Source organism: Arachis duranensis, chromosome 4 (assembly GCF_000817695.3).
Source record: "Arachis duranensis cultivar V14167 chromosome 4, aradu.V14167.gnm2.J7QH, whole genome shotgun sequence".
NCBI classification, from domain to species: Eukaryota; Viridiplantae; Streptophyta; class Magnoliopsida; order Fabales; family Fabaceae; genus Arachis; species Arachis duranensis.
Genome location: NC_029775.3, coordinates 68,310,496 through 68,322,402, shown reverse-complemented (window position 1 = coordinate 68,322,402; position 11,907 = coordinate 68,310,496). Strand labels below are relative to the sequence as shown.

Genomic DNA, 11,907 nt, shown 5'->3' with positions numbered 1-11,907 from the left:
GGATTTGACATAATCTCTTGCGGTTGTCTTGATAACAGAATCAATTGGAATAACAAGTTGAGGATCTTCACACATTTCAGGTAACTTTGACTTTCAAGCGATTTGGTCAGACCAGGCTTACCTAGTTTGACTGTTCTTTATTGGAGCACGCCGGATTTGACCGGTTAGTTCCGGTTCTGTACGTTATGGGATCCAAAAATCGGAATGAACCAGTTTTAGTTTCGGTTCACCTGTTTGTCGGTCGAACCAGGTGGTCCCGTTCGGTTTTACTAACTATGCTGACACATTAACAAAGTTATTACTAAAGGATCTGACTGTAAGGAAACCATACTTATTCGAACCAGACGGGACCATCTAATTCAAGCGAAAAACCGGTGAACCGAACCCATTTTCGGTCTGACCCGATATTTAGCCCGCACAAGATTAACAACCAAAACGAAACAGTCAGACCCGGATTTAACTAGTCACATTACCTTAAGACCGGTCTGACCAGACCGATTGAAATAAAATCTTGACGAAATGTGTGACGTGGGGTTCCACCCGCTGTCTTCATGGAAAGAAAGCATCTTTCGCAACCACTAAACTAGCGTGCACCTTACTAACATATATACAAATTAAAATACATTTAGGTATGTTTCATGAAATAGTTTACCTCGATATAACTTATTTTAATCTTAGTCATAAACTCACTCATTTTTAAATTAATTATGGTTTTACTTAACAATAGGTATAAAGTCACTTATTTTTTCTTTTCATAATAATAAATTATTCATTAACATTATTTTTTTAGTACATACTTATAATATATAATAGTATACTGTATATAAACTAATTAATAAATTATTAAAATTTTAAACTAACGGTTATTTTAATGTAAAAATAAAATAAAAATATTTACGACGCAATAAACTTCACAAAATACTTATTGTTCATGTTCTATATTATTTTAGAATAGCTAGATATTCAAAAAATATTAGTGAAAATAAGTACTTTAAATTTTTTACTATTTCTGATTTTTTATGTATATAGTGCAGGGCCAATCGGTTCAACCAATAATCTACCGGTTGAACTAATAACCCAGTGACCCGCTGCTTTGACCGATTCGATCACCGGTTCAGATAACTATAAAAGAAATAATTACTTACCAGATACATAATATTTTTTTCATGCGACACAACAAGAATGCCCTTCCATTATATTAATAAAATTCAATACTAGGTTGAAAACATATAAGTTTAATCACAATATTGACATTAAACTAGAAAAACATTAACAGAATTCCAATAAACTTTTTGTTTCCATTAGTAAATAACAATGCCAATCCATAATATTAATAAAGTTCAATTCTAGTATCAGAACAGATAACTTTAATCACATTACTAACACTTACATAGAAAATTATTAATAAATCTTCAGTAAAGTTTATATTTCTATTAGTAACGGTACATAACTAAAAATATCAGAACTTCAAAAAATATTCAGATGGGGATGCTGGGGATGCCATCCCACGGAACACGATAGAGACCACCGTGAGCAAACCGGTTGAGGCCCGCTTTATCGAATTGGACCGGCCTTTGTCGGTTTTACCTGGTTCATGCCCGTTACCATCCTTAAACGGTCCAACGCACAAGCCTAGCCAATTCATAGTCCGTTTCACCGGTTTTCCGATCCTACCTACCAGTCCGCTCCGATTATGACAAATACGGGTAACCATTCTCCTTTACCGCACACGGTCATTAATGATCAACATGACTTTTAAATTATATGCCTGCCCTTTTTCTCTGTATTTATTAAACTAATCTATATGTATTTAAACCTATCGTAAGACAAACACTACTCTTTAATTTCATGTTCGTTATCTTCATGTCGGCTGTTACGGGTGTAACTAAGCAAACCGTCCCGAAATGTACTGCAAATTTGTACCGACGTTTACCCAGCTACGTGATAAACAGGAAAAATAGGGTTGATCTGGTTTTTTTTTTTTTTTTTTNGCTTAACCCAATCGGGTCAGTTCGGTATTCCCATCTCTCCCTCAACACCAAATCGAGCAGAACCGAATCCAACGTCTGTTCCAAATTATCTTGGTTGTTTTCATTTCCTAATCCTTTTTTAATGTCCTCATTCTTATTTTAAGCGTTCGGTCAAGTTGAAGTTGTATTGAATTCGGACGACATTTACTCAACTTAGTTTAAGTCATTTACAGTTTTATACTTCCTTTTATGCTGATTTAAATTACGATTATCAGCCTTTAAAGAACCGAGAAAACCGGCTGATCCAATCTACTGTCGGTTCTTACTGGTTCGGTTGTCCATAAAACAGCAACCCAAATGGTTGCCATTTGCTCAGGACCGTACAGGCCGGTTCAGTTTTTCATAGGTTCAAAATTGACGCAAACCGAATCCATAACACCGCTAGAACTAATATCCATCTTCTTTAACGAGCAATCCTCAGACCCCATAGTTATCATAAACAGCCGGGCACTCAACCCAGCCAGGTCACTGCGTCACGGGTTCAACCGTTGGGTCACAGATTCAACCGGTTGACCCGGTCATATTTAACTAACTATATAAAATTTAACTTCCTATATCAACTTAGTCTCTAATTTATTAATTAATTAATATCTATGACATCATTCAATTATATGTTAAAAAATATTAATAATAATAAATGTCTTACAGTTATCAATATAAAAAATATGTCATTGATTAATAAACATTTTTTGGCTTATCTTCTTTAATTTAAAGATATCTAACAAAGTCTAGTTCTCATTCTAGTAAATTCACATACCTGATAAATAATTCATTTTTAAAAAAAGTAACCATAAAAAAATTAAATTAAATTAATATGAAAACTATCCATTGGAATACACATAACTCAGAGCATTCAGGCACACTTTTAATTTTTCTATTTTATCTCCATTGAATTATATTTTATTCTATTGTATTTTTCTTTTAATTTAGTTACTTTATCATAAGCCATCGGGGTTGCAATTTCACTCTACAGACATTTACCCTTTTGGCCCGTCTCCCTCCAGCGGTTTTTTCATTCCATCATTTTTTTTTCCGACTCCATTTATTTTCAATCCAAAAATTCATTTCTCAGTCCACTACTTACAGGGAGCAAAGATTGACAAGCAAGAGTATGAATGGGCCCATTTTTTGGGGATTACAAGGTCTAACCCAAAGACCTATTACGTTTCCACGGCCTTTATGGTGGCGTCGTTACAGCTGCTGCAAGCCAGCCATCACGCTTAAAGAGCTCCCTATTTGCCAGTCCTGTCAGCCCGCATCCCCATGCCTCCACACCATGACCACGTGTCGATCAGGAACTCAAGCAGAAGGAATAATGGAATCTCTGTATGCTCTCTGTATGCTCATTGATTTGTATACTATAATTTTCCTTCTTAAATAGCTAAGTTGTAAACATAATTAAAGCTTACTTTCTTTCTTAGGTTGTTTTTCCACTTTCAGTAAGCTAGCTGAGGAATTAATTAGGATGAGTGTGAGTTAGGTAGTGATGAATCTACTCTTGTCACCAACATAATAATATAATTTAGCTTGGAAATCAGATTTCAAGCAAATGTAATGGTTAAAAAGTGGCATGACGAAGAATGAAGTGTGATGGATAGTAATAAGAGTGGAGTAGTGTGGTATTAATATATTGAAAAAAGATTAATTAGCATAATAAGCTTATAACCTTTTGTTTATACTCACTACTGAAATAAAATAAAAGTGGTTGATGTGGCATGTGGTTCTTTTACATGTGTGCTTTTATATCTATGAATTATGATTTGTTGATTGCATTAGTTGATTGCATTTATGTTGATAACTTTGTTGTTACCAATTGCTGTTAAAATCTAAGCTTATAACTTTGCATTATGGCTTCTTGTATTGTCAAGACGTTGGGCTTCTCTTGCCGGAAATGACGATTGCTATTTGAGAAATTGGGAGATCAAAGCACATAGTAGCATAGCAAGATAGTATAATAACACTAACAAGCCGTGTAAGCTCTAGTGTGTTCTCATTTTTGTGTCACAAATAATAATAGACTTATTGATTTTGCTAATTCAGAATTTCAGCTCTAGTGCAGGTTGAGATTTTGAGGCAGGAGAATTTTTAGGCAAAATAAAGGAAACTATTATTTTATTTTATTTTATATATTAAGCTTCCTTAGAATTTATGTTGATTATTTTTTCTTGTCTTTTGGCTAAAAAATCAAGTTGCTCCAAAAGACTGAGACAACATTTTTAGATTGAGCTCTGTAGAATTTAAAATTGAACATTATTGTGTAAATTTATTGTTTTAGTGTGTGCGGTGCTGATTTTGAGTATTAGCTTATTTTCATTCCATGTACTCTGTAGAAATAAATAAATAAAGTATATGTGTAGTGCTGATTTTGAATATTAAGCTTCCTAAGCACTTTCCTTATAGGACAGCATGTGAATTATTCATGTGAAGCTGAAGTACTCAGTTATTCTACTTTTCTAATTTCCTCTAGATAGACTCTAAAGATAGTTCTCCACCCTGAGTTGCTGATTTTCTATTTTTCTTTTTTGTCCCTTATTTTGGTCACATATAAACTAATTAAAGACTTCATACTATTAAAAACTCCATTGTTTTCTTCTTAATGCTTTGGTCTGCAGACGGCAAAAATTGTGTTCCTCTCTTTTCACATTCATCTATACCACCATCACAATCTGTCACTCTTTCGAAGGTACTGACAATTCTGCCTCTTTCTTTTTCCTTTTCTATTTGCAATGATGACTCTGCCTCATTCCCAAAGCTCGTGATGCTTTCTTTGTGTTTTCGTAGGTACTAATGATTATGATTATACGATGGAGTAGAAGATTATGATGAGTTGTTGACTAAATTTGACAAGAAGAAGAAGTGACAGTGTATAATGAACCATACTTGTAAATTGCCAATGAATTGGGATTAAAGATTCTTTTTTATTGTGTGGAAAATTGCAAATCTAATCCCCACAGGTGGCTTCCCTATAATTAATTGTTATTGTAATTAATTCTTTATTTTGCCTGAATCATATTCCTATAAACATTAATCGAATAAAGATTGATTTGAAGTTTAACTTACTTGGCATGAAATTGATTTGAAGATGTAGTATGTAATTTGCTTGGGTTGTAAATAAGATTTTAGCTGACTAAATAAGTTTTTGTCCGTTCTTACTTAATTATATTCTAATTTCATGTATCTAGAAATTTCCTAGGAGAAGAATTGATAACTTAGATTTTAATGAGATTGAACGGCCTGAGCGTTGGCTGGACTTTTCATTGAAGCAAATTAGGCCTAACAAGTAACAAGATATGCAAATTTAGTAGCCGACTCTCATCAACTTTATATTGAGTTCACTGGGCTAATATCACTATGGTAATTAGAAATTATGTTGGTTGATTATCTTTAATTTGTTCATAGTTGCTTATATGTGATAGTAGTTTATCGGGATTTGGTGGTATATATACAGCTAGCTTTGAAGATTTTCACTTAGTAATTTTTGGTATATTGAATGCTTCACTAACAAAGGAATTTTGCAGTGTAATTTTTTGTATTTATTTATTAAATTATTAAGACAGATATGGACTTCAAGATTAAGCTTTTTATAATTGATGGTAAAAGAGTGAAGCTTACTATTTGGGACACAGGTAACTGGTTAGTTATTTGATGAAATTTTTTGTGCAAATGTAGAAAAACAAGGTAGTTAATTAAGAATCTTCATTGTTCTAACTCTCTATGTTGTGTGTGGAAGTTATTGTAATATTAAGTGCTTATTTTTATTGTTATTTTGGCCATTGATGTATCCTAGTATTCTGCTCTATACTGTGTGTGAAAGTTATTATTTTTCACTATCATATGGGTTATAGTGAGTTTGAACTTATTTGGGAAAAAAATGGAAGGAACCACTTTCAATTTTTTTATTGATCTTGTACTTCTAATGAAAAATATTTTCTACTCAGTGGTAGTGCCTATTCTATATTGGTTCAAATAATAGTGATCACAATGCATGAGAACATGTACTAGGTTGATAATTGTGTTAGCATCTCAGTAAACTATCTTCTTCTGTAGGTTACCTTACAAAAAATAAGAATAAATGGGCATAAGCAACTGGTGGAAAGACGACTGGTAAGACGATGTAGAAAGATATGATGTGTTGAAAGAGAAGAGTCAGAAAGTGAAGTTGATGATGATCCTGAAGCCTTCAAGTGCTAACAAAACATCAGAACTGTGCTATAATCTCTTATTAATTGGAAAGAAAGTTTGGGTCTAATAAACCACTATTTTATGATTTATCTTGTGCTCAATTGAGTGATTTTATCAATTCTTCACCCACTTATACATATGAATTGCATGGTTTTACAATTCCTTTCTTATTTTATGATATATATGAAAATATGTTTCCTATGCCTTAAAAATGTTAAATTTAATTATCCTTTATTACCATTCGATGCCGTGATCTATGTGTTGAGTATTTTCAGGCTTTATAGGGCAGGAATGTCTTAGAGGACAGAAAGGAAACACGCAAAAATGGAAGGAACACACAAAATGGAATTTTGAAGAATTGGCAGCGACGCGAACGCATGAACGACGCGACCGCGTGCCTTGCGCAAAATGGCATCGACGTGAACGCGTGAACGACGCGGATGCGTGAAGAGAAAAACTCCAGATGACGCGGACGCATGACGGAACCCACGTGCAGAAAATTGCAGAAGTCGCCCCCAGCGATTTCTGGACCCTTTTTCGGTCCAAATCTAAACCCAGAAAACACATATTAGAGGCTATAAAGTGGGAGAATGCATCCATTCATGAGAGAGGAATTCATACAAATAGGGCACAACATTCATTATTCACAATTTTTTAGAGAGAGGGGCTCTCTCCTCTCTCTTAGGTATTAGGATTAGGATTATGATTTCTATCATAATTAGGCTACTTCTCTTCATTCCAAGTTCAATGTTCCTTTAATTTATTCTCTACTTTATTTATTCTATTACTTTAATTGTTATTTATCTTTCCAAATCGGCTTATGAACCCTTTCATGTTAGATTTGAATTTATGTTTAAATATAATTTGAGGTATTTCAGATATGATTTTTACTTAGCTTTCTATATTCTTGGCTTTGGTTGAGTAATTAGAGACTCTTGAGTTATCAAACACTTTTATTGAGTGATAATTAGAAGTTGCTAATTGACTTGAATTCCACTAACTCTAGTCTTTCTTTAGGAATTGACTAGGACTCGAGGATTCATATTGATTTATCCACTTGACTTACCTTTATAGTTAGAGGTTGACTAAGTGGGGGCAACGAGCAATTCTCATCACAATTGATAAGGATAACTAGGATAGGACTTCTAATTTTTCATACCTTGCCAAGAGTTTTCTTAGCTATTGATTTATTAATTCCTGCAATTTATTTCTCTTGTTCAAACCTTTCAAAAACCCAAAAATACTGTTTTCCATAACTAATAATAAAACACACTTCCCTGCAATTTCTTGAGAAGACGACCCGAAGTTTGAATACTTCGGTTATAAATTTTATTGGGTTTGTTACTTGTGACAACCAAAACTTTTGCACGAAAAAATTTTCCATTGGTTTAGAAACTATACTTACAACGCAATTATATTTGTGAAATTCTTTACCGATAGAAAATTCGATTGTCAGGGTCATAAGGTAAAACTTATTTAGGATGAGTTTGATAATAAGATCCTCGGGAGAATGGTTCTAAGGATGAAAATGGTTCCAAAGATACTCATCGTATTTGCCTTTTTTTTCCTTTTTAAGTACATGTATTTTGTTAAGAGTCGTTTATTTAATTAATTTGCCATATTTTGTTACGTGAATTAAAGAGTTATAATAATATATTTTAACTTGATAATATATATTCAAGTAGAATAAGTTGAGGTTGTGTTTCTTTTATTATATTTTTTATTTTATTGTATCAAGTTTTAATGAAATGCTTAAATTACTGTACTGATAGCTAATAAATAGTGACAAAATATACCTAGTAGTATCACAAGAGAAAACAACGGTTTTAAAGAAGAGCCAATGCCTTTAAATTAATGCCTTGTAATATAAGAAGCGGCAGTGCTTCTAATAAAGTGATGCCAGAGTTCAGTCAAATATGCAATATTGCTTAGGGTTGCTATACTAATAGAATAGGCAACGATTTTCACTAAATTGTAAAATTATTAAAAACGACAACGCTTAATAAGTGTTACATTAGAATCTGACCAAAAGCATTGTTTTTGTTTTAGAATAGACAGTTTTTGAAGAGTTGCTTACAACAACATTGCTTTTGAAGCAAAAACCGTTGCTTTGACCTAACACAACGACTGTATCTGTAAGACGTATGAAAATGTTGCTTTAGATCTAAAAATATTGTTATAAATCAAAAATAACTTTTTATTAATCTTTAGATAATATTTTTTAAATGTTGTCTCAGTTTGAAAATGTTGTAGTGAAATTTTTTTATTATTAAACTTGAATCTAATAATATATTTATTAAGAAAAGAAAAATAATCTCATTATATATTATGACTAATCCTAGCTATATTTATTAATATTATTTCACATTTCTGGTACTAAACTAATTCAGACGGTAAGAATTTATAATAAGAGCGTTATTTATATTATCCCTATTAAAATATATTTTTAAAAAGGAAAAATAATAAAATAAAATAGAAACATTCGATAAATTCACATCATAAGATCATAAAATATAAAAAATTTTAAACTCTAAATTCTATAATTATCATGTCAGCATCCTTATTAACGGTATTAACTTTTAAATATAATTAAAATATATTTAAATCATTAGCAAGAAATTAAAATAAATTAAACGTTATTAAAGTATTTTTAAAATTTTTTAAAATTTTAAAAATAAAAAATATACTTTATCCAAAATTTAATTACTATCTTTTGTGCAATTTTATTTCCTTAATATTCAGTAGTCCTAAAAAACAAAACAAGAATAAAGCTAGCTAATACAAGCAGTTAGAAATTGAAATGATGAAATGGACTTACGGGGTACAGTCAATATCAACTTTTCCAGCATTGATGTTAGCTATCGTAGAGAAAGCTTCTTGAGAGAGATCAAATGTTCCCTGGCAGCCTGGAGAGGGACAAAGATCGACAACCTTGACGGTAACACTGGCGCCGGTGCACGGTTGAGTGACGCCGGCGTTGGTCGCACCTGTGCATGTGATCTTATACATTTGGCCACATGCACCTCCATTGTTGTATATTCCCTCCCTTGCAGCTGCAATCATCGTTCCCTCGTCCTCGTACCCGTAGCATGCGGATGCTGATGATTTTCCAAGTAGCATATCAAAGCACATCATTATCTTCATGTTATATATACATATCCAAAAGAAAAACTTTGGTCTTCTATCTAACGAATTTTTTATTTAAATAAATAAATTAAATGTAATAATTATCGAAATAAATAATTTAAAAAATATTTATTGATTTACATTTTTAAATTATTTTTTGTTAACAAAACGGAATCTTCTCATGCATGATGTTTAAATTCAGACTGTGATATTTTTTAAACGATATATAATTTAAAAATGTAAATCACTAAATATTTTTTAAATTATTTATTTCGATAATTATTATATTTATTTTATTTATTTAAATAAAAAATCTCCTATCTAACTGGTGTGGCCTTACATAAAAGGTTCAAATTTCAAAAATACAAAAAAATTTAATATGGAGAAAATATATAAAACTAGCTAACTTTTAGTTAGTTAATAATAATTAATTTTTTTAAATTTATAATTTAAAGTTTAAAATTAAAAAATTATTATTTAAGATCTAAAATTTAAAATAAATAAAATAATTTTTATAAAATTAATTGACATTGACGAAAAAAAAAAAACTTTCTAACGTTACGACATAGAAAAATTAGATTAATATTTAATATGTAATACATAGGTAAAAATTACTTATTTGAAATGTTTTATTAAATAAGTTAAATTAAGAAAATAATATAAATGTATATTATTCTAAAATTTTTTATTTTGATTAATTTTTTTATTCGTTTAGCTTCTTTATTGAGAAGAAGAGAAATAAATAAAGCTGCACTTGAACTCTTGAAGTAAGCATGAGATAGTTAAGAAACATGGACGTCGTCACGTCGGTTACTTAAGTGGGTTTAAAGGGCACTAACAGGCTTGTTAAGCAGCCTATCTTATCTTGTTAGTACTTACACAAATAATAAGATTATCTTTTACCAACACAAAATTAGAATTTAATTTTAATATAATATTAATAAAAAAAATTTATATGTATATTTAATTACGTATACGTCATCAAAATTAATTATTATTTAAATTGATCATGTGAATAATAATTTAAAAATGAATATATGCGATTGTAAGTGTAAAATTATATTATTAGTGCCACCCGAGCTTGCGCAGCAGAAACATGGCCTTCCAAGGCGAACTCGCACTCGGAAAGCCAGGCGACCGCCGCGTTAGAGGCCGTCAACTTCTCCTCTGAAGTAGCTAGCTGGGCCTTCAACGTAGTCACCTCCGCCTTCACCCTCTCCATAGACTTAACAGCTCCTTAAAGCTTTCCCTCCAGGTTCCGGGCACTTGTCAAAACGGGCTCCGCCTTCTTCACAATCGCGGCAGCCCGGAGCAGAGTGCGGTACACCCACTTGGCCTGGGAGGCAAGGTCCCCGCCATCGAAAAACTCCTCTATCCCCGGGAGAAGCTGAGCGTCGATGAAGTAGCTGACATCAAAATTCTTCTCCATGACAGTAAGCACTCCCTTCGGGAAAGAGGTCGGTTTCCTCTTTCTGGGGTTGTCGACAATGGCGACTTCTGGACCTCCTCCCTCCCCCGAGGCCTCTTCTGCTGGGGAACCGGATTGGAGATGGTCCCAGCGACTTCCCCCTGAGGAGGGCAGGACTGAACCTCAGGACCAAGTGCAGCCGCGGGATCTACGGGAGGAGTGGTGGAGCTTTCCTCATAATCCCCAAGGAGGAACTTGGATAGTAGGTTGTCAAGACCAACTTGGTCGGCAGCCATGGATACTGCAGAATAAAAAACAAAACAAAAACCAGTTAAAATCATGACAAAACAAAGATGAACAAGAAAAGAAGGGGGTTAACGACCACCCGGTAACTCACAAATGTAGGCTTTGCCCATTTCAGGATCCCCCATCAAGAGGTGGGGATTGACGTGGTTTTTCCCGAACACGGCCAACAACACGTCGGCAATATTTTTGTTTTTTGGGGACAACTCTTTGTACGTCACCTTCGTGAATGCGTTAGCCCTCGCCCCAAAATCCCAGTAGGTCGGGATGCGGCGTTCCCCCTCCAGAGTCAGCCAGAAGGGGTGCCGACCTGTGGCGGGGCGAACCTTGAAATATTTATCTTTGAAACCATGGTAGTAGTCCTCGAATAGGCCAAAGATCCTCCGACCTTGTGCTAACCAAAATGACATGAAACCCTTCTTGGCTCTTCCCTCTTTGGAAGGATTTGTCAAAACAAAAAGAAACAAGAACACCTCCATGGAGGCCGGTAACTCTAGAAACTCGCAAACCATCTTGAAACAACGGATAGAGGCCCAGCTGTTTGGATGCATTTGAGATGGCACCACGTCACAACGGTTTAGCAGCGCCATTTGAAGGGGGAGACGAGAATGCGAATTTCCAAATTAGTGAACATCGCTTTGTACATCCAGATCCAATCGGCAATCCGGGCGGTGTGCAGGTTCAGATGGCATATCCGTTTCTGGTCATTAGGAACAAACACCTCATAGTTTGCCTCCTCGGGACCTCCCCTGCAGAGGTAATCCGCTTCACAGAACTCCATGAGTTCCTCTAAGGTCATCTGCGAGGGGGTGTCCTTCACGTCCGAGGACACCCAGACGTACCGATCTACAGGCGCTC

The 11,907-nt window shown here is 33.8% G+C and overlaps 1 protein-coding gene across 6 annotated transcripts in view; it reads left to right on the top strand.

The window, feature by feature from the left end:
* LOC127746792 (uncharacterized) overlaps window positions 1-5,323 on the top strand; it is a 75,693-nt gene extending 70,370 nt beyond the window's left edge. The window contains exons 1-4 of one of the 6 annotated variants that reach the window (XM_052261175.1): window positions 3,082-3,356; window positions 3,899-3,977; window positions 4,644-4,713; window positions 5,213-5,323. In XM_052261175.1, coding sequence (XP_052117135.1) covers window positions 3,142-3,356; window positions 3,899-3,977; window positions 4,644-4,713; window positions 5,213-5,223 — 375 coding nt within the window. In that variant the 5' untranslated portion in view covers window positions 3,082-3,141 and the 3' untranslated portion in view covers window positions 5,224-5,323. Of the gene's footprint in view, window positions 1-3,081; window positions 3,368-3,898; window positions 4,003-4,642; window positions 4,714-4,811; window positions 5,165-5,212 lie in introns of those variants that run through there. The other 5 variants (XM_052261174.1, XR_008008568.1, XR_008008569.1 and 2 more) reach the window with 5 other exon arrangements.
* Window positions 5,324-11,907: the final 6,584 nt, after the last annotated feature.